General features: G+C 45.4%; 1 protein-coding gene across 1 annotated transcript in view; it reads left to right on the forward strand.

Annotated features, from left to right (window-relative positions):
- Positions 1-23,510, forward strand: part of LOC145358981 (proto-oncogene Wnt-3) — a 97,118-nt gene extending 73,608 nt beyond the window's left edge. Inside the window, exon 4 of the mRNA XM_080213340.1 lies at positions 21,056-23,510. Coding sequence (XP_080069466.1) covers positions 21,056-21,535 — 480 coding nt within the window. The 3' untranslated portion in view covers positions 21,536-23,510. The remainder of the gene's footprint in view (positions 1-21,055) is intronic.
- The last annotated feature ends 1,057 nt before the right edge of the window (positions 23,511-24,567 follow it).

The raw sequence follows: 24,567 nt of genomic DNA on the forward strand, positions 1-24,567 counted from the left end.
TCTGGTTTACTAATGTTTGATTGTGTGCATATTCGTATGAATGTTTATCAGTGTGTGTGTTGGTGAATGTGTTTGAATGTGTGTGTTTGAATGTGTGTGTGTCGTTGAGTATGTCAGATTGTGTGTGTGTGTGTATATCACTGAATGTGTTTGATTAGGATGTGTGTCAGTGAGTATGCTTGATAGCGTGTTTGATTGCGTCTGTGTGTAGGTGAGTGTGTTTGATTGTGAGTACGTGTTGACACGTGTATTTGATCGTGTGAGAGACAGTGTGTGTTTGATTGTGAGAGTGTGTCGCTGAGTGTGTTTGTGTATGTGTCGGTGACTATTTGATTGTGTGTGTGTCAGTGAGTGTATTTGGTGATTGTGTTTGATTGTATGCGAGTTGGTGAGTGTGTTTGATTTTTGTGTGTGTGTGTGTCGGTGAGTGTGATGATTGTGTGTGTCGGTGAGTGTGATGATTGTGTGTCGGTGAGTGTGATGATTGTGTGTCGGTGAGTGTGATGATTGTGTGTCGGTGAGTGTGATGATTGTGTGTCGGTGAGTGTGATGATTGTGTGTCGGTGAGTGTGATGATTGTGTGTCGGTGAGTGTGATGATTGTGTGTCGGTGAGTGTGATGATTGTGTGTCGGTGAGTGTGATGATTGTGTGTCGGTGAGTGTGTTTGAATGTGTGTGAGAGTCGGTGAGTGTGTTTGAATGTGTGTGTGTGTGTGTGACAATTACAATTTAGAAGGGTAATGTAACGAGTCAGTGTGGGTGGAGCTCAGAAACAGGAAGGGCACAGTCACTATGCTGGGGATGTACTACAAACCACCCAACAGTCCACAGGAAGTGGAGGAACAGATATGTAAGGAGATTCTGGATAGATGTAGAAAAAATAGGGTTGTTGTAGTGGGAGACTTTGGTTTCCCTTGTATAGACTGGAAAGTACTTAGGGCTGGGGGACTGGACGGAGAGGAATTTATAAAATGTGTACAGGAAGGTTCTTTGGAACAATATGTTGATAGCTCAACTAGAGAGGAGCTATACTGGACCTAGTACTGGGGAATGAGCCCAGTCCAGTCATCAAACTTTCAGTAGGGGAACATGTGGCAAATAGTGATCACAATTTTGTAAACTTTAGGATAGTAATGGACAAGGATGAGTGTTGCCCTATGGGTAAGGTACTGAATTGGGGAAAGGCTAACTATAGCCGGATTAGGCAGGAATTGGTGGCTGTTGATTGGGAGAAGCTGTTCGAGGGTAAGGAGTAGTTGATGGGGCTGCAGGACAGGCATGTGCCTGTAAAAAGGAAGGATAGGAAAGATAGGATTCGAGAGTTGTGGATAACCAGGGAAATTGAGGGTCTGATCAAAAAGAAAAGAGAGGCGTATGTTAGGTCCAGGCAACTGAAAACAAACAGAGCACTAGAGGAATACAGAGAAAGTAGGAAAGAACTCAAACGGGGAGTTAGAAGGACAAAAAGGGGTCATGAAATGTCCTTGGCAGACAGGATTAAGGAGAATCCTAAGGCATTTTATTCATACATTAGGAACAAGAGAGTTGTCAGGGAAAAAAATCGGACCTCTCAGGGACAAAGGAGGGGAATTATGCTTAGAGCCCAAGGAACTGGGTGAGATCCTGAATGAATACTTTGCATCAGTATTCACAAAGGAGAGGCACGTGTTGACTGGGGGTGTCTCAGAGGGATGTGTTGACCCGTAAGAGAAAATCTCAATTACAAGGGAGGAAGTGTTAGGTTTTCTACCGAACATTAAGACAGATAAATCCCCCGGGCCTGATGGCATCTATCCGAGACTGCTCAGGGAAACAAGAGATGAAATTGCTGGGCCTCTGACAGAAATCTTTGTCTCTTCACTGGACAAAGGTGAGGTCCCAGAGGATTGGAGGATAGCAAATGTGGTCCCGTTATTTAAGAAGGGTAGCAAGGATAACCTGGGTAATTGTAGGCCGGTGAGCTTGACGTCCATGGTAGGGAAATTGTTGGAGAGGATTCTTAGAGATAGGATGTATGCACATTTAGAATGGAATAATCTCACTAGTGATAGACAGCATGGTTTTGTAAGAGGGAGGTCATGCCTCACAAATTTGGTTGAGTTTTTTGAGGAGGTGACAAAAACAATTGACGAGGGAAGGGCCGTGGATGTTGTCTATATGGATTTTAGTAAAGCGTTTGACAAAGTCCCTCATGGCAGGTTGGTGCAAAAGGTTAAATCTCACAGGATAAAAGGAGAGGTGGCTAGATGGGTGGAGAACTGGCTTGGCCATAGAAGTCAGAGGGTAGCAGTGGAGGGGTCTTTTTCCAGCTGGAGGTCTGTGATGAGTGGTGTTCCACAGGACTCTGTACTGGGACCTATATATATATATAAATGAAGGTGTAACTGGTGTGATCAGTAAGTTTGCGGATGAAACAAAGATGGCTGGACTTGCGGATAGCGATGAACATTATCAGAGAATACAGCAGGATATAGATAGGCTGGAAAATTGGGCGGAAAAATGGCAGATGGAATTTAATCCAGATAAATGTGAAGTGATGCATTTTGGTAGATCTAATGTAGGGAGGAGCTATACGATAAATAGCAGAACCATCAGGACTATAGACACACAGAGGGACCGGGGGGTGCAAGTCCACAGATCCCTAAAGGTGGCAGCACAGGTGGAGAGGGTGGTAAAGAAGGCATATGGCATGCTTGCCTTTATAGGACAGGGTGTAGGTTATAAAAGTTGGCGTACGATGTTGCAGCTATATAGAATGTTGGTTAGGCCACATTTGGAATACTGTGTCCAGTTCTGGTCGCCACACTACCAGAAGGACATGGAGGCTTTGGAGAGAGTGCAGAAAAGGTTTACCAGGATGTTGCCTGGTATGGAGGGTCTTAGCTATGAAGAGAGATTGGATAAACTGGGGTTGTTCTCCCTGGAAAGATGGAGGATGAGGGGAGACCTAATAGAGGTATATAAAATTATGAAGGGCATAGATAGGGTGAACAGTGGGAAGCTTTTTCCCAGGTCAGAGGTGACAAACACAAGGGGTCACAAGTTCAAGGTGAGGGGGGCAAGGTTCAACACAGATGTCAAGGGACATATTTTACAAAGAGGATGGTGGGGACCTGGAATGCGCTGCCAAGCAGGGTGGTGAGTGTGTTTGATTGTGTGTGTCGGTGAGTGTATTTGATTGTGCGTGCGTCAGTAACTGTGTGTTAGTGAGTGTGTTTGATTGTGTGTGTGTGTATCGGTGAGTGTGCTAGTGTGTGTTTCAGTTCGTGTGTTTGATTGCGTGTGTTTGAACATGTGTGTATCATTGAGTGTGTTTGATTGCGTGCATGTGCCAGTGATGTGTATGTGTCGATGACTGTGTTTGACTGTGTGTGTGTCGGGATGTGTGTGTCGATGAGTGTGTTTGATTGTGTGTGTGTGTGTCAGTGAGTGTGTTTGATTGTGTGCGTGTGTGTCGGTGAGTTGTTTAATTATATGTGTGTGTCGCTAAGTGTATTTGTGTGTCAGTGAGTCTGTTTGATTGTATGTATTTGTTGGTGTGTGTTGGTGAGTGTGTTTGATTATATGTGTGTGTGAGTGTGTTTGATTGTGTCTGTCAATGAGTCTGTGTGTGTGTGTGTTGGTGAGTGTGTTTGATTGTGTGTTTGTATGTGTGTGTGGGTGTCAGTGAGTGTGTTTATGGGTGTAAATGTGGCTGTTTTGTCCCTGGAGCTGTGAAAGTTAAATGTTGCATCCAGCTAGATGGGCCTCCAGCCAAACTGTTCTATTGCATTTCCCATCCACAACTTCACAACCTTTCCTCCCTCTCTGTGGGAAGGTTGAATCCATTCCAAAACGTGCACGAGACACAAAATCTATTACTTTGTACAAAATCAAAGGTGACAGAGGAGATTGCAACAACTCCAGGAACACTCACTCCTCCACATCACTTAAAACTCCATCCTACGCAGACCACAAAACCCAGAATCACAATGTGATTTCTGTGCCAGCTGATCCTGTGTGATCTCCACATCCCAGCTACATGAGAAAGTGTAGAGGACAGGGTATACTACTTTACCTTACTTTCTTAGATCTCACTAAGATTTCCAACACCATCAGCGGGGCAGGACACTGGAGGACTTTGGGGCAAACTAACTGTCCACTGAAGCTATTCAGCCTCTTCCCCTCCTTTCATGACAAATCGCACTGCACCGTACAGTTCGATATCTCCACTTCTCACTGCTTCAAGGTGAAGACTAGAGTGAAACCGGGCTGTGTCCCAGCCTCCACTTTACTTATCCTCTTCATGCTCCTGATCTTTGCTTCCCTGGGGTTATGGAAGAAGTTACCTGTGTTGTAGGCCAATCGAAAGCTCCAGAGTGTGTCCAGACTGAAAGCAAAGACTTAATACAGCTCTACTTTATCAGAGCACTCCTCTACGATGTTAACACTGCTGCCCCACAGCGCCGGGGACTCAGGTTCAATTCTGGCCTTGGGTCACTGTCTGTGGAGTTTGCACATTCTCCCCATGTCTGCGTGGGTTTCCTCCGGGTGCTCCAGTTTTCTTCCCACAGTCCAAAGATGTGCAGGTTAGGTGGATAAATCGCCCCTTAGTGTCTCAAATGTGTAGGTTAGGGGGATTAATGGGTAAATACGTGGGGTTAGTGGGATAGGGCCAGGGTAGGATGCTCTCCTGGAGAGTTGATGCAGAATTAAAGGGCCAAATGGCCTCTTTCTGCATGGAGAGATTCTGTGAGAGAAATTATCATTCGAATGGAACTCAGGTTACCAAGACACATCAATTTTCTCTCCTGTGCCTATAACTTGCTCTCTTTTACTTTAAGTACCAAAGTTAAAGTTTATTCATTATTCACAAATAGGCTTACATTAACACTGCAATGAAGTTACTGTGAAAATCCCCTAGTTGCCACACTCTGGTGCCTGTTCGGGTACACTGAGGGAGAATTTAGCACAGTCAATCCACCTAACCAGCACATCTTTCAGACTGTGGGAGGAAACCGGAGCTCCCGGAGGAAACCCACGCAGACACGGGGAGAACATGCAAACTCTGCACAGTCAGCGACCCGAGTTGGGAATCGAACCCGGATCCCTGGCACCATGAGGGAGTAGTGCGAACCACTGTGTCACCGTGCCACCCCCAAAAGAAAACCATAGATATAGGGCATTGTGTCTCATCGCTGTAAATAACACCCAATTCCAGGGGGTTTGCAAACTCTGCTACCTTGGCTCCACAGTGACCTGATGTGGAGATGCCGGCGTTGGACTGAAACCTGTTGGACTTTAACCTGGTGTTGTGAGATTTCTTACTGTGTTTTCCACAGTGACAGACTGTCTGCTTCCTGATGCAGAACTCTGCAACGTGCAAAGGGAAAGCAGCTGCTACTTTGATGGAATAACATCAAGCTGACTCTTCAGGCCAAGTTTATGGAGCATGTGTCCTCAGACAATTGCCTAACACTATCAGGAAAGGAAGCTCAATAACTTTCCTCAGTGCTGTTTTCAGCACATTCATCGGATGGAAAGACAAAAGGACAAATGTTGCAGCCCTCTCTCAAATATGTTGGCCCTCATCGGGCAAGGGTAACATTGTCGGGCATGTTTGCAGGAAGATCATCGTATTTCCAAGGGAATTTCTGGGTGACGAGGTAGCTGGAGCCAGTAGAACGCCCAAAGCTCTGCTTCAAGGATGCTCGTAAACCTGACGTGAAGGCGTTACAGTTTCACACCTGGGAGATACCAGCCCAGAACGCGGGGAAACAGCAATTTTAACTGTGGGTTTGGCACCAGAATGATGAGTGGCTGCAGCAGCTTAGCAACAGGGGCCAACTCCATAAACAACAACCCACAAAGATACCTGATACTGCTCTGTGTGTGCGTGTGTGTGTGTGTGTGTGTGTGTGTGTGTGTGTGTGTGTGTGTGTGTGTGTGTGTGTGTATGTCTGTGTGCGCGTGTGCATGTGTGTGTGAGTGTGGGGTTAGCGTTGCAGGGAACATTTATGTCGGTGTAAGTGGGTTTTAATTTCAATGTGAGTGGGTATGGGTGCAGGTGGTGTAGGTACACCCAATAGTGATATTACAGAGGGAGTTCCAGGATTTTGGCCAATGTGAATTAGCGGATGGTGGTTTTTCTGCCCTTGAGCTTCTAGGTGTTAGAGGTTGCAGATTTGGATGGTGTTGTTGAGGGAAGTTTGCCGAGATGCTGCAGTGCATCACTTAGATGGGACATTGCTCTCATCAGGCGTTAATAGTGAAGGGATTGGATGTTTAAGGTGATGGACTTCTTTGACTTGGATGGCATTTAGTTTCTTGAGTGTTGTTGGAGCAGCACTCATCCAGACAAGTGGAAAATACTCCATCACACTCTTTAATGGGGAAATGGTGACATAATAATAACATCGCTGGATTAGTAACCCGGAGACACAAACAGAAACAAAAAAACAGAAAAATGCTGGAAAAACTCAGGTCTGACAGCATCTGTGGAGAGAGATTTTCCAGCATTTTCTGTTTTTGTTTCAGATTCCAGCATCCAGTGCCTGCGTGGGTTTCCTCCGGGTGCTCCGGTTTCCTCCCACAGTCCAAAGATGTGCGGGTTAGGTGGATTGGCCATATTAAATTGTCCCTTAGTGTCAGGGGGACTAGCTAGGGTAAATGCATGGGGATAGGGCCTGGGTGGGATTGTGGTCGATGCAGACTCGATGGGCCGAATGGTCTCCTTCCGCACAGTAAGATTTTGCCTTTATGTTAGTAGTAACCTGGTTCTGAGAACATTGGTTAAAATCCCACTATGGCAGCTGGTGGATTTTAAAATTCAGTTTATAAATCTGGAATAGAAAGCTAGTCTCAGTAATGGTGTCCACGAAACCATCATTGTCATAAGCACCATTATTGTCATAACCATCGTTGTCATAAGCACCTGTTCATGCTGCTTTAGGGAAGGAAACCTGCCATCTTTATTTAGTCTGGCCTACGTGTGACTCCAGACCACAGCAGTGTGGTTAATTCTTAACGGCCCTCTGAAGTGCCCCAGCAAACCCACTCAGTTCAAGGACAATTAGAGATTAGCCACAAATGCTGGCTTTTCCAGCAATACCCACATCCCGTGAAAGAATAAATTTTAGGCTTCAGAGAGTGAGGAGCTGAGTTACCCAATGCAGAATTACCAGTCTCTTTTCTAAAAACATAAGCAATAGCAGCTGGAGCAGGCTATTAAGCCACTCAGGGCTCCTCCGCCATTCAATGGCTGATCTAGTTGTGATTTTAACTCCATTTTCCTACCTGCTCCCAGTCTCTCTTCCCTCGTTTGTCAATCAAAAGTCTACATAGCTCATCCTTCAATTTTTTCTATTCTTTCACAAGATATGGACATCACTGCCTAGGCCAGAATTTATTACCCATCCCTAATTGCCTTTGAGAAGGTGGTGATGAGCTGCAACCACTGCAACGCATGTGGTGTAGGTCCACCCACAGTGCTGTTAGGGAGGAACTTCCAGGATTTTGACCCAGAGAGAGTGCAAGAACAGTGATGTATTTCAAAGTCAGGATGATGTGGAGGGGAACTTCCCTGTTGTGGTGTTGCCATGTATCTGCTGTCCTTGCCCATTAGGTGGTAGATGTCTTATATGGGAGACCTGTTATTTTGAAGTTTTGTCCCTCGTTCTCGATTTCTCCATGAGAGGAAACGTCCCCCCAGCATCCACTTTGTCAAGCCCCCTCAGATCACCCCTCATTCTTCTGAACTCGAACAAGAATAGGCACAACCTGTTCATCCTTTACTCATAACGCACACTTTACATCCCAAGAATCAGCCAAGTGAGCCTACTCTGAACTGCTACCACTGCTCTTGGATGTTGCTTCGAGAGTTGCCTAGTGCTTCACGTCGTTAGCGTTCGCTTAAACTGAACCATCTGACAGGCAACATGACAGCTCAGTGACTATCACTGTTTGCTGTACAGATACATGGATTTGGGTCGGTGTCTGTGGGAGTTTGCACATTCTCCCTGTGATTGCGTGGGTTTTCTCCAGGTGCTCGGGTTTCCTCCCACACCCCAAAAACATGCTCTTAGGCTGATTGGTGTAACAAATTGTCCCTAAATTATGCTTCCCTCAATCTTCCCCAATAGGTGTAGACAAAGGTCACGGGTAGAGGAGGGCACTCATAATGTTAAAATAGCGGCGTGGGCTCATTGGGCCAAAGGGCCTGTTTCCCATGCTGTGTTGTTCTTTGAAATTATGTCCCTTAAGTAGAGCAAAACACTACACACTACTCAAAGTGTGGGCTCAGCCTGTACTGTGCAGTTGTCACAAGACTGCCCTATTTTTATGCTCCATCTTTCTAATTACTTGTTGTTTCTGTGTGCTGACTTTTTGTGATTCATGTACAAGGACACCCAGTTCCTTCTGTAACTCAGCATTCTGCCGTCTCTCACCATTTAAATAATATTCTACTTTTAGTTTCTTCCTCCTGAAATGGGCAACCTCACATTGTCCCATATCCATTCCAAAATTTTCACCCCACTCACTTAACCTGCTCACATCTTGGTGCCACACAATACAACGGAGAGTGACCTCAACGCAAAGACAGAACTGTGACTCCACAAAGACCGGGTGGTCATCTCTCCTACCAAAACATAATGGCCGCTGACAGATTGGCAAGGAAGAGGTCAAGAGGACTTTCCTTTTTGGTTCCTTGTTCAGCTGGTGCCCACCAGTCTAGCAACTATGTCCATCAGGGCTCTGCCAGTTAGATTGATTGGCCATGCTAAAAATTGCCCCTTAGAGTCGTGAGATGCGTAGGTTAGAGGGATTAGTGGGTAAATATGTAAGGATATGGGGGTAAGGCCTGGGTGGGATTGTAGTCGGTGAAGACTCGATGGGCTGGATGGCTCCTTCTGCACTGTAGGGTTTCTGTGATTTCTATGAGTTCAGTCAGTAGTGATACTATGGTGATGGACATTGAATTCCTCACCCAGACTACATTCTGTGCTCCTGCCACCCTCAGTGCTTCTTCCATTTGGTGTTCAACCTGGAGGAGTAGCTGACAGTGTGATGATTAAACCTTTAAGGACAACACAGCAGAAGAGGATAATGTGACTAGAGAGGCTGAGCGAGGGCAATCACCCCAGTGGGTGGAGATCTCTCTTAGGGAAAAGACATGTATGGACTGAGACAGCTGATGGGCTGCTCCATAGGTAGCTGGGAACTGCTGGCCTCTGTACAGTTTTTTTCTTATTAATAAATAGCCTTTGTATTCCTGATAAAGTCTGTGAGCAAAATCTGAGACATTACGTGAAGAGGGAGCAGTAGGTGGTAAACAGCTGGAGATTGCCTTGCCTATTTTTGACCTGATGCCATGAGACTTCACCAGGTTCAGAATCGACATTGAGGATTCCTAGGGCAACTCTTCTGATTGTATGCCACTGTGCCGCCACCTCTGCAGAGTCTGTCTTGCCAGTGGTACAGGACATATCTAGCAATGGCATGGTGGTGTCTGGGACATCAATCATAATAATGTTTCCGCAAGTATAACTCTGTCAGGCTGTTATCTAGTCTGGGGAGTAGACAATTTTCTCCCAGATGTTAGTAAGGAGGACTCTGTATGGTCAACTGACTATTTATTGGACTATTTCAGGGGATAGTTAAGAGTCAACTACAGGACCAGGTGCTGGTAAATGGAATTAAGTGGGAAGTCAGGCATTTCTCACACGTCGATGCAATTTTGATGGGCCGAAGGGCCTCTTCTGCACTGTATGATTCTATGGATCTTCTTGGTCTGGAACCACATGCCAGACTGGATTCTTGTACAATTAGAGTTTAAGGAACAAAATGAATGAATTGTAGGAATTGTAGGTGCAAAGTCAACAGAAGGATATGGCATGGTAGCTGAGACCTGGCTACAGGATGGCTAGGACTGGAAACTGAACACCCATTCATTATAATGTCCACAGGAAAGATAACGAATAAGAACATAAGAACATAAGAAATAGGAGCAGGAGTAGGCCATCCAGCCCTTCGAGCCTGCCCCGCCATTCAATAAGATCATGGCTGATCTGTCGCTGCTCAGAATGTGGTAGAGGGGACAAAATAGACTTAAAGGTTTTGTTTATTAGTGTCACAAGTAAGCTTACATTAACACCGCAATGAAGTTACTGTGAAAATTCCTTAGTCGCCGCACTCCGGCGCCTGGTTGGGTACACTGAGGGAGAATTTATCGTGGCCAATCCACCGAACCAGCACATCTTTTGGACTGAGGGGGGAAAATCAGAGCACCCAGAGGAAACCCACACAGACATGGGGAGAATGTGCAAATTCAGCACAGACAGTGACCCAAGCCAGGAATTGTGATTAAGGATGAAACACTTTCATAGATAAGTGAGGATAGACAGGAGTGAAGACTTTATGAATACAATAAGAAAACAGAAAAACTTTTACGATTATAGTAGGTGTTGCTTAGAGACCCTGGGAGCAATTGTAAAGTGATAGGTTGTGTGAATGTAGAGATTAGAGCAGTATGTAGTAAAGGCACACTCACTATTCATGGGGAGTTTTTTGTGTAGATTGGGGGAAGCAAATTCACACATGTCCGAAGGGGTGTAAATTTCTTGAGTGTATCTGAGATAGTTCATTGCAACACTATGTCCCAGAACCAACAAGGGAGCAGAACCATCGCAGCTTAGTAATGAATAATGAGGCTTAGAAATTTAAATTATACAATGATTGTGTTCAACATGGTGTTTGAAAAAGAGAAATGGGGAGCAGCTACTGGGATCCTAGATTTAGACGGGGCTGCCTTCAATAAGACGGGACAGAGACTGTCCAGAGTAAACTGGGAAAATCTGTTAGTGACTTTGCCAGGATGGGAGGGAGTGTAGGAGGGAGGGAGTGTAGGAGGGAGGGAGTGTAGGAGGGAGGGAGTGTAGGAGGGAGGGAGTGTAGGAGGGAGGGAGTGTAGGAGGGAGGGAGTGTAGGAGGGAGGGAGTGTAGGAGGGAGGGAGTGTAGGAGGGAGGGAGTGTAGGAGGGAGGGAGTGTAGGAGGGAGGGAGTGTAGGAGGGAGGGAGTGTAGGAGGGAGGGAGTGTAGGAGGGAGGGAGTGTAGGAGGGAGGGGCTGGGAGGGAGGGAGTGTGGGAGGGAGGGGCTGGGAGGGAGGGGCTGGGAGGGAGGGAGTGTGGGAGGGAGGGGCTGGGAGGGGGGGGCGTGTAGGAGGGAGGGGCGTGTAGGAGGGAGGGGCGTGTAGGAGGGAGGGGCGTGTAGGAGGGAGGGGCTGGGAGGGAGGGGCGTGTAGGAGGGAGGGGCTGGGAGGGAGGGGCGTGTAGGAGGGAGGGGCTGGGAGGGAGGGGCGTGTAGGAGGGAGGGGCTGGGAGGGAGGGGCGTGTAGGAGGGAGTGTGTAGGAGGGGCTGGGAGTATTCTATCACACTCGACTTGCACCTTGTAGATGGTGGACAGGATTTGATTTGATTTATTATTGCCACATGTATTAGCATATTGTGAAAAGTATTGTTTCTTGTAAGCTATACAGACAAAACATACCATTCATAGAAAGGGAAACGAGAGAGTGCAGAATGTACTGTAACAGTCATAGCTAGGCTGTCGAGAAAGATCAACTTAATGTGAGGTACGTCCATTCAAAAGTCTGACAGCAGCAGGGAAGAAGCTGTTCTTGAGTCGGTTGGTACACGTCCTCAGACTTTTGTATCTTTTTCCTGATGGAAGAAGGTGGAAGAGAGAATGTCCGGGGTCCTTAATTATATTGGCTGCTTTTCTGAGGCAGCAGGTGGTGTAGACAGAGTCAGTGGATGGGAGGCTGGTTTATGTGATGGGACTGGGCTACATTCATGATCTTCTGTAGTTTCTTGGGCAGAGCAGGAGCCCATACCAAGCTGCGATACAACCAGAAAGAATGCTTTCTATGGTGCATCTGCGAAAGTCAGTGAGAGTTGTAGTGGACATGCTAAATTTTCTTAGTCTCCTGAGAAAGTAGAGGCGTTGATGGGCTTTCTTAACTATACTGTCAGCATGGAGGGATCAGGACAGGTTGCTGGTGATCTGGACACCTAGAAACTTGAAGCTCCTGATATTTCTACATTCGGGAACTAAGTTAATTCCCACAGAATAGTGAACCAGATGGGTTTTTACAACAATCGTTTCATTGGCAACAAGAGATTTTATTTGCAGATTTCTTCAATGAGATGAATTTAAACCCCCCAGCTGCTGTGGTGGGAGTTGGAAAGGGTAACCAATAAGAATGAGAGAAGATTCTGGAGAGAGGGGATTGAGATCAGAGCCAGAAATAGAGTTGGTGTTTGCATCTGCAAGGGTGCAACAAGAAACACGGACACAGCTTGAAGGTCACAGCAATAATCAATGGAATTGAGGAAGAACAGTGACGGGATTTTCCAGTACTCCTGCGGCATGGTTTCCCGCGGTGGAGGTGGCTTGCCAGTGATCTGGCAAGCTTTAGGAACTTTCTAGTGGTTATTGGATAGACGCATGGAGCACACCAGAATTATAGGGAGTGGGATAGTTTGATCTTGGGTTTGGACATAGCTGAGCACAACATTGAGGGCCGAAGGGCCTGTACTGTGCTGTACTGGTCTATGTTCTATGATCACCAGCAGAATCTTCCAGTCCCAACTATGCCCAAGGTGTATTGCATGGCTCGCCCACCCCGCCGCTGGGAAACCTGGGAGTTTGTCTTCAGCGGGACTGGAAAATCCTGCCCCAAGTGGTTCCAGGATAAGAAAGGGGAAGGTGATGGCCTTGCGTTATTGCTAGAGTATCAATCCAGAAACTTGGGTACTTGTATTTGAATCCCACCACGGCAGAAGGTGGAATTTGAATTCAATCAAAAAAATCTGGAATTAAGAATCTACTGATGATCGTGAAAACATTGTCAATTGGCGGAAAAACCCATCTGGTTCCTTTAGGGAAAGAAATCTGCTGTCCTTACCTGGTCTGGCCTACATGTGACTCCAGAGCCACAGCAATGTGGTTGACTCTTAACTGTCCTCTGAAATGGGCACTCAATTGTGTCAATCACTCAAAAAGGCAGCTCATCACCACCTTCTCAAGAACAACTAGGGAAGGGCAATAAATGCTAGCTAGCCAGTGATGTCCATATCCCATGAATGAATTAAAAAAAAGGAAACATTACGGAAGGGATAGACATGAGCTATCAGGAGGCAGTGAGCATCACTGGCAATAGAGGTGACCAGCACAGCATTGAACTCTTGTCAAGAAGATGTTGTTTTTGGGAGCTTGCTTTGCATAAAGTGGCTCTTCCAATGTCACCATTGCAGCAGCGGGTGTTGTTTCCAAAGCTGCAAAGTGCTTTGTATCATTCTGAACCCCGGAAAATCATTAAATCAATGCATTGCATTGTTTTTTGATTGTATTATATTTTCAAATGCCGTTTAGGCTTGATCATACTCTTGGCCCACTGCCAAGCTGTACCCTTCAATTCCCTCCTGATTCACAAGCATGTTTGCACAGAGCTACAAAACAGAAGGGGCGCCTCTGTCAGCAACCTAGTCACTGTTTGTGCATCCGAGGGAGGGACTGTTGGGATAGATAAAAGCTCCAATTACTGTTAACATAACACTACATTTCACTTCTCACTTTCATTTTCCAGCAGATGATGGAGTTGTTTGCTCCGTCTTCAGTAAAGCAACAGTTTCAAGCGTTGAAACCATAAATCTATCCGCATCTTTAATTTCCAAAAGAGAAATGCAAATATACAGCATTTTGTCATGGTTACTGGTCATTACCTTGCCTGTCGTTGGAAACCGGGAGAAGAGGTTGCAGTAAATCCCATCCTCAGCAACCCATCGAGGCTAATTTAGCAATAGCCCCAAGATACAGGCATGGGAATACTTCTGGAATCTTCCCCAAGGATTCCAAAGATGTGCGGGTTAGGTTGAATGGGCTTGCTAAAATTGGCCCTTAGTGTTCTGAGATGTGTAGGTTAGAGGGATTAACGGGTAAATATGTAGGGATATGGGGGGGGGAGTTGTGGTCAGTGCAAACTCAATGGGCCAAATGGCCTCATTCTGCACTGTAGGGTTTCTATGATTGTCCCTATCCTGGCAGTCATGTATGTGATATCAACATGAAAGACTACTAATACCTTGAGATATATACATTATATACACACATTATTTACAAGTGTTTAGCTACTTCTCTGATAAAGAAAGAAGAAATCTAACCTCTTTTACAACCTCAACATGAGCTAAATTGCTTCTGAGTCTTGTCCTGTGAGATTCATAGGAAACAAATCTGTGCACAGCAAGCTGCCATACAGCAATGTGTTAAGTGACTAATTTTATTCATAGCGGCCAAGGTACAAATAGTGGCCCTATTGTGGGAGCACTTGTGAGGGCAAATGGGCTCCAGTTTAACATCGCAGCCAGAGGTTGGAACCTCCCAGCAGTGCAGCACCCCCTCAGTATAGGATGGCACAGGAATGCCAAGCGAGGTTCAAATCCCTGGAGTGGAACTTGAACTCACAAGCCACTGACTCAGATGAGTTAATGTATAATTGCAGATACCAAGCTTGATCCAATATGACCCTTAAGGTTTCATAAAGCAAGATTCTTGTACAAAGATGCCTAACGTATGTTCATCAGTAACAAATTTAAAATGACTACATCTGTTAATTAGTTCATTATCACGTTTTTTTTCTAAAAATCAAACATTTCCAATCTCCCTGTCTTTATATCAAAATAGGTCAATTTTCTGCTAATTGCATTTCCAATGTTTTTTTCCCTCTTGTTTTCATTGAATCCTAGAAACCCTATAATGCAGCAAGAGGCCATTCGGCCCATTGAGTCTGCACTGACAACAATCCCACCCAGGCCCTCTCCTTGTAACCCCCCTGACACTAAGGGGGGGACCCCCCCCAGACCTGTCCCTCATAATCGCAGGTATTTACCCTGCGACTCCCCCTAATCTACACATCCTACAAAGGAACAACTTAACACATCCAGTCCAGCTAATCTGCACATCTTTGGGGTGTGGGCAGAAACCAGAGCACCCAGAGGAAACCCACGCAGACACGGGCAGAACGTGCAGACTCCACACAGACAGTGACCCAAGGCCAGAATTGAACCCGGGTTCCTGGAGCTGTGAGGCAGCAGTGCTAACCACTGTGCCACCGTCCCTATCACCTGCATTTTGTTCACTAATGATAGTGTATTGGTGAACAGGAACACGTCAGATTGATGTACTGTCAGTCAGTCTAGGAATATGAAAAAAGTGATTCAGTGATTCAGGAATGGAATAGGGAAAGGCCATTCAGCTCATCAAGTCCATTCTTTCCAAAATAAACTGACATGGTACCATGAGAAGAATTTGATGTGAAGCCCCGGTTAGATTGGGGCTTGTATGTGTGTCCGCTGCAATGTTACTGACAGACGTATTAGTCCCTATTGGTCTCCCAATGGGTGATGATAAAGAATCTTGAACTAAAAGGGCGGCACGGTGTCACTGTGGTTAGCACCGCTGTCTCACAGCGTCAGGGTCCCAGCAGGTGGGGAGACCACGTGCTGACATCTCCTAAAATGTGTCCAACCCGAGTTGTGGCTGAGTGAAGACTGGCAGTGCCAGGCGTGCTGCTGGATAGACTGCCATGCAAACTGGCGTTGCAGGGCATTCATACTGTGCCCCCTGTTTAGCTGTGAAGTTGCACCGGTGAGATGGAAAGATGACACTGGGACTTGCCTCTGATCTTTCAGCGAAAGGAAGTGAAGGAATACCGTCAGGAAGAAAAACTATCCACATTGCATCGTCCAGTGGCCTTTAAGATAGTCGTTTGGATTGTGACCCATGAAGTTGGGTCCCCTTTAAGCTGCCTTGAAGGGGTTCTTGTGTCAGAAGACAAAAGGTGTTTAAGGATGACAGGGGTCCTTTAGCAGCACAAGTTAGAGTTCGTGGACCAGGATAATAGCGGAAGTGGTAAATGTGTAATTAGTATATTTGGCACGGTGCCCAATGAAGATATTTAATGAATAAAGATATGCAGTCCCAAATGGTTATGTACAAACACACTGGGAGGAGGAAGCGACTCCGTGGATATCTCCCATCCTCAGAGATGGCAGAGCCCAGCAAGCAGAGGAAAAAGACAAAGTTTATAAAGTTGGTGCAATTGTTTGCAAACAGCTTCGGCTAAAGTGCTGAGTGGGAGCGCACAGAGGCGATCACTTAGGACTGAGATGAGGAAAAATGTCTTCACTTTAGGACTTTGAATCTTTGAAATTCTCCACCCCAGAGAGTTGTGAAAGTTCCGTCATTGAATACATTTAAAACTGGGACAAACAGATCTTTGGTTTTTCAAGAAATTAAAGGATATTGCAGGGGGGACAGGGGGCTGGAGGGGGGAGGTGGACGGTGGGGGGGGTGAGGAGGTGGGGTAGTGGAAGGTGGACGGGGGGGGGTGAGGGGGGGGGTAGTGGAAGGTGGACGGGGGGGGGGGGGTGAGGAGGGGGGGGTAGTGGAAGGTGGACGGGGGGGGGGTGGTGAGGAGGGGGGGTAGTGGAAGGTGGACGGGGGGGGGGGGTGAGGAGGGGGGGGGTAGTGGAAGGTGGACGGGGGGGGAGGTGAGGAGGGGGGGGTAGTGGAAGGTGGACGGGGGGGGGTGAGGAGGGTGGGGTAGTGGGGAGGGTGCAGGCAGGAAAGCAGAAGTGAAACACAAGATTAGTCATAATGATTGGTGGCGTAGGCGTGATGAGTTATATGGTCTACTGCTGCACCTATTTCTTGTGTTCTTATTGATTTCAATCTCCTCCTGAGAACCCAGTCTTTCCCGTGTATTGATATCCTTGCAGTACTACTGGATACTTGTGCTCCAGAACTAGCCACGATCAACAAAGAACAACCCGGCACGGGAAACAGGCCCTTCGGCCCGACGAGCCCACGCCACCATCTTAACAATGCGTTTTTCCTCCTCCGCCTGTGACCCGTGTCTATGTTTATGGGACCCCCATTGGAAACCAGATTCAGGGGAGAATAATTTAGGGACAATTTGTTACACCAATCAGCCTAAGAGCACATCTTTGGGGTGTGGGAGGAAACCAGAGCACCCGGAGAAAACCCACACAACCACAGGGAGAATGCGCAAACTCCCACAGACACAGGCCCAAATCCATGTATCTGCACAGCAAACAGTGATAGTCACTGAGCTGTTATGGTGCCCATCTGCTGGTCCAGTTTTAAGCAAACACAAACGACGCGAAGTACTAGGCCACCCTCGAAACATCCAAGAGCAGCCCACGCACGACCCACCGTGTGCATGCCCCTCGTTAGACAACAAGGTGGAGTAAAAGAGACAAAAACATCAACACGTGTAGCATGAGATTTCCAGGGACGTCCCGAGGCTCTGACCCTTTTTAAAACCGTCTCCTATAACCCTCGATCCCTGTTTCACTCGTGCCTATCTAAGTAAACCTTAAACAAGTCCAGCATGCCTGCCTCCACCACCTTACTTGGCAGTGCATTCCATACCCCCATGACCCTGTGTGAAAAACCTCCCTCTAGTATCCAAATTATACTTCTCCCCCCCTCACCCTTAGCTTGTGACCCCTCATGATATTTGCCTCCAATCTAGGAAAAAGCCTGCCACTGTTTATCTATACCCTTCATTATTTTATACACCTCTATCAGATCCCCCCTTAATCTCCATCTTTCTAAGGAAAAGAGCCCCAGTTTACCCAATCTTTCCTCATAACCCAGTCCTTCCATACCAGGCAGCATCCTGGTAAACCTCCTCTGCACTCTCTCTAGGGTCTCCACATCCTTCCAGTAGTAAGGTGACCAGAACTGGACGCAGTACTCCAAATGCGGTCTAACCAACATTCTGTACAACTGAAGCATTAGATGACAGCTCTTATACTCTATACCCCTTCCTGTAAAGGCTAGCATTCCGTAAGCTTTCTTCGCAACCTTCTCCACCTGGGTTGCCACCTTCAGAGACTTGTGCACTTGCACTCCCAGGTCCCTCTGCATTTCTATACTCTTAATTGGTCTACCCTTTATCATGTAACTCCTCCCTGCATTATTCGTTCCAAAATGCATCACCTCACATTTATCAGGATTAAATTCCATCTGCCATCTATCTGCCCAATATACCAGCCTATCTATATCCTGCTGTGTCACCTGACAATCCTCCTCGCTATCTGCCAATCCTGGTGTCATCTGCATACTTGCTGATCACACCACGTACGCCCTCTTCCAAGTCATTTATATATATTACAAAGAGAAGAGGTCCCAGTACTGAGCCCTGTGGCACACCACTGGTCATGATGTGGGTATGCCGGCGTTGGACTGGTGTAAACACAGTAAAAAGTCTGACAACACCAGGTTTTAGTCCAACTGGTGACAGACCTCCAGCTAGAAAAGGACCCTTCCACTACTACTCTCTGTCTCCTGTTGCCTAGCCAGTTTTCAATCCATCTAGATACCTGTCCCTGTATCTCAAGAGCCTTAACCTTTTCTACCAGCCTACCGTGAGGGACTTTGTCGAACGCCTTATTGAAGTCCATATAGACGACATCAACGGCTTGTCCATCGTCAACCGTTTTTGTCACCTCCTCAAAAAATTCTGCCAGATTTGTAAGGCAAGACCTCCCCTGAACAAAGCCAAACTTTTCCAGTACAGCTGCAGCACTGGCATCTATCCAGAAATTTGCCCAGATTATTTCTGTCTGCAAAAAAGTGGGAAGAATCCAGCCCGGCCAATGACCGCCCCCTCACTCCGCTTTGGATTATCAGTGAATGGGATGGGAGGTATCTCCACAATATTATCAAGAAAGATTTACCCAGCAACAATCTGATCATTGACCTACACCCAGCTCCAAACCTCATTACAGCTTCCAAATACGGACACTGGAACTGAATGCTGGCGGTGTGGTAAGGGTGTGTGCATTTGACTGGGAATGGCTTTAGGAACCTGAGTAAGCGGAATGGGAATCAGGTGGAAAATCCAGCACAGGTTGGTGTAGTACCTAGTGCAAGTTAGAAGCCAATCAGCACAGCCTGAAAACACTATTAGTCATTTACAAAAAACTAATTCGATAACCTTTTTCCAGCGCATTTTTCAACATTGTACTTGACAGCCATTAGAGTTCTTAGTAACACAATGTTTTTTTACTGAAGAGCACAAACAAGGGCCTTTTCCATTTTTACATCAAAGGGATGAGGCTGGACTTTTAGCAAGGTCAAAATAAAATTCACCGTGCCTCAGATATGCACGTGAATACATTAAAATGGGAATGGAGAAGCTTCTGTCTCTAGGCCACATTGGCAGCCTACACAGGGTCATCTCTACAGGCACAACATTTTTGCATCAATTATGCAAACAGCAAAACAAAAGCCGGAAAACATTGCTGCAGGAATTCCTCACGGGAGTGTCCTGGGCCCAACCATCTTCAGCTCCTTCATCAACAACCTTCCCTCTATCATAAGGTCAGAAATGGGAATTTTGACTAATGATTGTACTGTTCTCAGCATCATTCACAAAATATTGAAGCAGTCCATTACGTCATGCAGTAAAACTTTGACTAACGTTCATCCTTGGCTTATAAATGGCAAGTAGCCATTGGACTTTAACCTGGTGTTGTGAGACTTCTTACTGTGTTTACCCCTGTTCAACACCGACATCTCCACATCATGAGTAGCAACAATGCCAGACAATGACCATCTCCACCAAAAGAGAAATGAACCACTTCCCCTTCAATGGCACTACCATTGTTGAATCCTTCACCATCAACACCCTGAGGGTTACCCTTGATCAGAAACTGAACTGGACCAGCCATATAAATACTGTGATTACAACAGCAGGTCAGAGGTGGGGAATTCTGTAGTAAGAAGTAATTCACCTCTTGACTCCCTAAAGCCCGTCCACTGCAAGCCACAATGTATGGAATACTCTCTGCTTGCCTGGATGAGTGCAACTCAATACATAGCTTGGGGGAATTAGCTCAAATGGTAGAGCGTTCGCTTAGCATGCGAGAGGTCATGGGATCAATGCCCACATTCTCCTTTGATTTTGTGGTTGGTGCAGACTCGATGGGCCAAATGGCCTCCTTCTGCACTGGGGGGGTTTCTATAATTCTATGAACTCCAACAACACTCAAGAAACCGAACACCTTTGTGAAGAAAACAGCCTGCTTGACTGGCACCTCACCCATCACCATAAACATTCATTCCCTCCACCACCAATGCACCGTGGCAGCAGTGTGTACCATCTACAAAAGCCGCACTGTAGCAACTCACCAAACTCCTTAGACAGCACCTTCCAAACCAACGATCTACCAACTAGAGGGGCAAAGGAAGAAGATGCATGAGAAAACCACAGCTGCAAGTTTTCTACCAAGTCACACACCATCCTGGTTGAATGTATATCACTGTTCCTGAATTGTCATTGGATCAAAACTGGAACTCGTTCACTAACAGCACTATGGATGTAGCTTTTCAAGATCTGCAGTATTTCAGGAAGTCAGTCTCCACAACCCTCTTGAGTCAATTAGGGACGGGAAATCGAAGCATTTTTCAGTGATACCACATTCCATAAATCCACTTTGAAAGATCTCCCATGCAGGGTTTCCTGGAGGGAGCAGATATTGGGCTAAGGTATAAAGAGATAATTAAACACCCGTTTTAACCTCCCATTTCCCACGATTAGTTTACGTAACACTTTGATTTTGATTTGCAATTTATAACTGAGTGATGGGATTTACTGCAAGTTTGGCAGTCGCGGAATCTTTGTGCTGGGAGCTGTGCCTTTGAGACACGACAGTGTCAGCAGTGGTGGGAGGGTGTAATTACAGTTTACGTTGGAGTAGCGTTCATTATAAATGTGGAAAATGAATTTATAATGGAAAATGTTGCCTCAAAAACATAATTGGAACTTATTACAAAAGTAGTAAACTTTTGAGACAGGAAAATGTTAATAGATGTAATATATATTTGGTACGTTGACATTAAAAGAGCTTCTTTGCACAAGAGATGTATAGAGTGTGCTGTCCGAACTAATGTTCACTAATTGTGTTTTTTGATTACTGTTACAGTCAATACTGGATCACATGCACCTGAAATGTAAGTGTCATGGTTTGTCTGGGAGCTGTGAGGTGAAGACCTGTTGGTGGGCACAGCCTGATTTCCGGGTCATTGGGGACTATCTGAAAGACAAGTATGACAGCGCGTCCGAGATGGTGGTGGAGAAGCACAGAGAGTCCCGGGGCTGGGTGGAAACCCTCCGTGCCAAGTACGAGCTCTTTAAGCCCCCGACCGAGCGTGATCTCGTGTACTACGAAAACTCGCCAAACTTTTGTGAGCCAAACGCAGAGACGGGCTCCTTTGGGACCAGGGACAGGATCTGCAACGTCACTTCTCACGGAATCGACGGCTGTGACTTACTCTGCTGTGGCCGTGGACATAACACCAGGACGGAGAAACGCAAGGAAAAGTGTCACTGCATATTCCACTGGTGTTGCTATGTCAGTTGCCAGGAGTGCATTCGAGTGTACGATGTACATACATGCAAATAACACACACATTCACGCAAACAAGGTCACACAATCTGGAACCTTCCAGTCATTGTCGGGGGAAACTAAACAAAGGTTATGCACTTTACAGTGCATATATATTGCAGAAATGGATTCTGGGGAATGTAGTCTTTTCACCAATCTACTCAATTTCTCTTTGGAGCAAGTAGAGCTTTCTAGCTTAAAGAGAAACTTACTTTGAACCAAAAAAAGCTCATTGTAGAAAATAGAGAAGTCAAGAGATTATTTGATCCAAAAACTGGTCGGTTGGGACTACTTGCTCTCAACTTGAAATTGTGGATTTTCATTTATTCTGATGGAGAGAGCCTTTCCAGGGATTTTTAAATCTACTGAATATCCCAAGCTATCGTCCAATACAATAATTTTTTTTTGTTTTGTGTGTCCCACCCTTCCACTTTTCCGTGTGGCTTTCACACTGTGCGGTTGCCAACAGATTTAGTGACGTCGACCTTTCCATAATTGTGACAATTATGCAATGCTGTAGCTCGGCTCAATCAAAATGGTTAATTCCTTGATTGATGGGGTGAGGGAAGGGGAGAGCCTCGACCCCTCAGAACTGCTCAGTATTTGGGTGAACCTCCTGGCGGACTGGGTTGTTTTACGTTTCCTCTCCCAGAACTGATTCCTACTGATTTTCCCTGGGATTCAGGCTGGCCCCTGGGATAGAGATGTGAGAGAGAGGAAGGAATGACTAGTGTTTATAAATTACATACATATTCACGTAAATATATATACAACAAACTGAAGAAGTGTGGTCAGGATTTTCTTGGAAGATATACAATAATGCTGGTTAATATGTTAGACTTTTGCATTTCTGCAGTAAAAACATTTGTAGGAAAGCCACTTGATCTTCATAGAATGGAATTAGCAAAGATATATTTGTCGAAATAATTATCTAAACTGAAACAAACTATCCCAGAACAACAGACGTTTGAACTAATTGGTTTCAAAACTTGCAATCCTGAGGACACTGCATTTTTAACTCAATCCCAAACTCATTTAATACTTTCAACTTTGAAGTAACTTGTGCAATTTCTGAATTTAAATCCCTTCAAACCCAAGAATAAAGACTATAACCCCCAGAATCCTTCGCAGACTGCAATATCCCACATGGCTTCTGTTGGCTGGAATACAAGCTGAGGTATTAACATTATATTAGCAGCTTAACTCTCCAGCTATACATTTATTCGATCCTCAAGTCAAAATATATCAGATAAGACCCTCGTAACAAAACTTCCTAGTTCTTTAGGATGGTGACTGTATCACACACCACACCATGTTCTAAGTATTAATACTACCTGTATCCTCACCTCCCAACCTGACCTTTACAAAATGATCAAACGTTGAGATTTGAGTAGATCTGTTGGCCAGCTGATGTAGACATGACCTCCTCCTTCATAGGGACCTTGATCCACCACCAACTTTCAGAGTAATTTTACTTACAGACAATGTGCCTTCTTTCTGTGAAAGAAAAAAAAAATGGGATAAGATAAAAGAAGCAATGTGGGAACTCAGCGTATAGCTCCATGGATACCTTTCCCAGAATGAGTGAATAGTTACTTTTGAGCAATGGGCGTTGACATCCTGTGCTCTAAAAATTAATTAAAAGTCTGCAGTATTTATCATAGCATTTTTCTACCTTGTAGCCTGGAAGTACTAGCTCCAGTTGAATCTGTATTGCAAGTTGCTATATCCAAAGTTTTGTACAAATTAGGTGTTTGACCCTTTGATTTTATATTCTTAAAGCCTATGTTTTTATAATTATTTATTGCACAATGTGTATATATATGACTCAACTGAGATTATATATTTGCAGAAAGTGTCTTATCTGCTGTTTCTAGTTTATAAACTTGCCAAGGTGGCTTAAAGGCAGTTGAGCTACATTTACTATCGTGCTTCACACATCTATATGGAAGCGGATGTTAAATGTACAATCTCCTCTGTCACTCAGTGTATATATTCTTCTGTTAGCGTTAGAAATAGCTACCAACAAAGAAATAAAATTTATTCATGTAGTGTACACTGGCGTGCTGCGTTTTCTTGCTCACACTTACGGTTCTTAAATGATTTTCTTTCCATTCCCGGGAGGCCTTCAGAGGAGAAATTTTGAGAGTGCAGAGTTTGTATGTTCCTGTCAGAATTAAAGGCAAACTGAATAAGAATGAGGAACCTTGGTTCTCGAGGGATGTTGCAACTCTGATAAAGAGGAAGAGAGACATGTACAGGCAACAGGGAACAAATAAGATACTTGAATATAAATAGTGCAAGAAACTACTTGAGAAGGAAATCAGGGGGACTAAAAGAAGACATGAGATTGCTTTGGCAGGCAAGGTGAAGGATAATCCTAAGAGCTTCTACAGGTACATTAAGAGCAAAAGGATAGTAAGGGATAAAATTGATCCTCTTGAAGATCAGAGTGGTCAGCTTTGTATGGAACCAAAAGAAATGGGGGAGATATTAAATGGGTTTTTTGCATCCGTATTTACTAAGAAAACTGGCATGGAGTCTACGGAAATAAGGCAAACAAGTAGGGAGGTCATGGAACCTATACAGATTAAACAGGAGGAGGTGCTTACTGTCTTGAGGCAAATCAGAGTAGATAAATTCCCAGGACCGGACAGGGTATTCCCCCGGATCTTGAAGGAGACTAGTGTTGAAATTGCGAGGGTCCTGGCAGATATATTTAAAATGTCGGTAACCACGGGTGAGGTGCTGGGTGATTGGATGATGGCACATGTTGTTCCGTTGTTTAAAAAAGGCCCAAAAAGTAATCCGGGAAATTATAGGCCAGTAAGTTTGACGTCACTAATAGGTAAATTATTGGAAGGATTACTAAGAGATAGGATCTACAAATACTTGGCTGGACAGGGACTTATTAGGGAGAGTCAACATGGCTTTGTGCATAGTAGTTCATGTTTAACCAATCTATTGGAGTTTTTCAAGGAGGGTACCAGGAAAGTGGATAAAGGGAAGGCAGTGGGTGTTGTCTACATGGACTTCAGTAAGGCCTTTGA

Source organism: Carcharhinus amblyrhynchos, chromosome 27 (genome assembly GCF_965287045.1).
Source record: "Carcharhinus amblyrhynchos chromosome 27, sCarAmb.v2.hapA, whole genome shotgun sequence".
In the NCBI taxonomy this organism is placed as follows: Eukaryota; Metazoa; Chordata; class Chondrichthyes; order Carcharhiniformes; family Carcharhinidae; genus Carcharhinus; species Carcharhinus amblyrhynchos.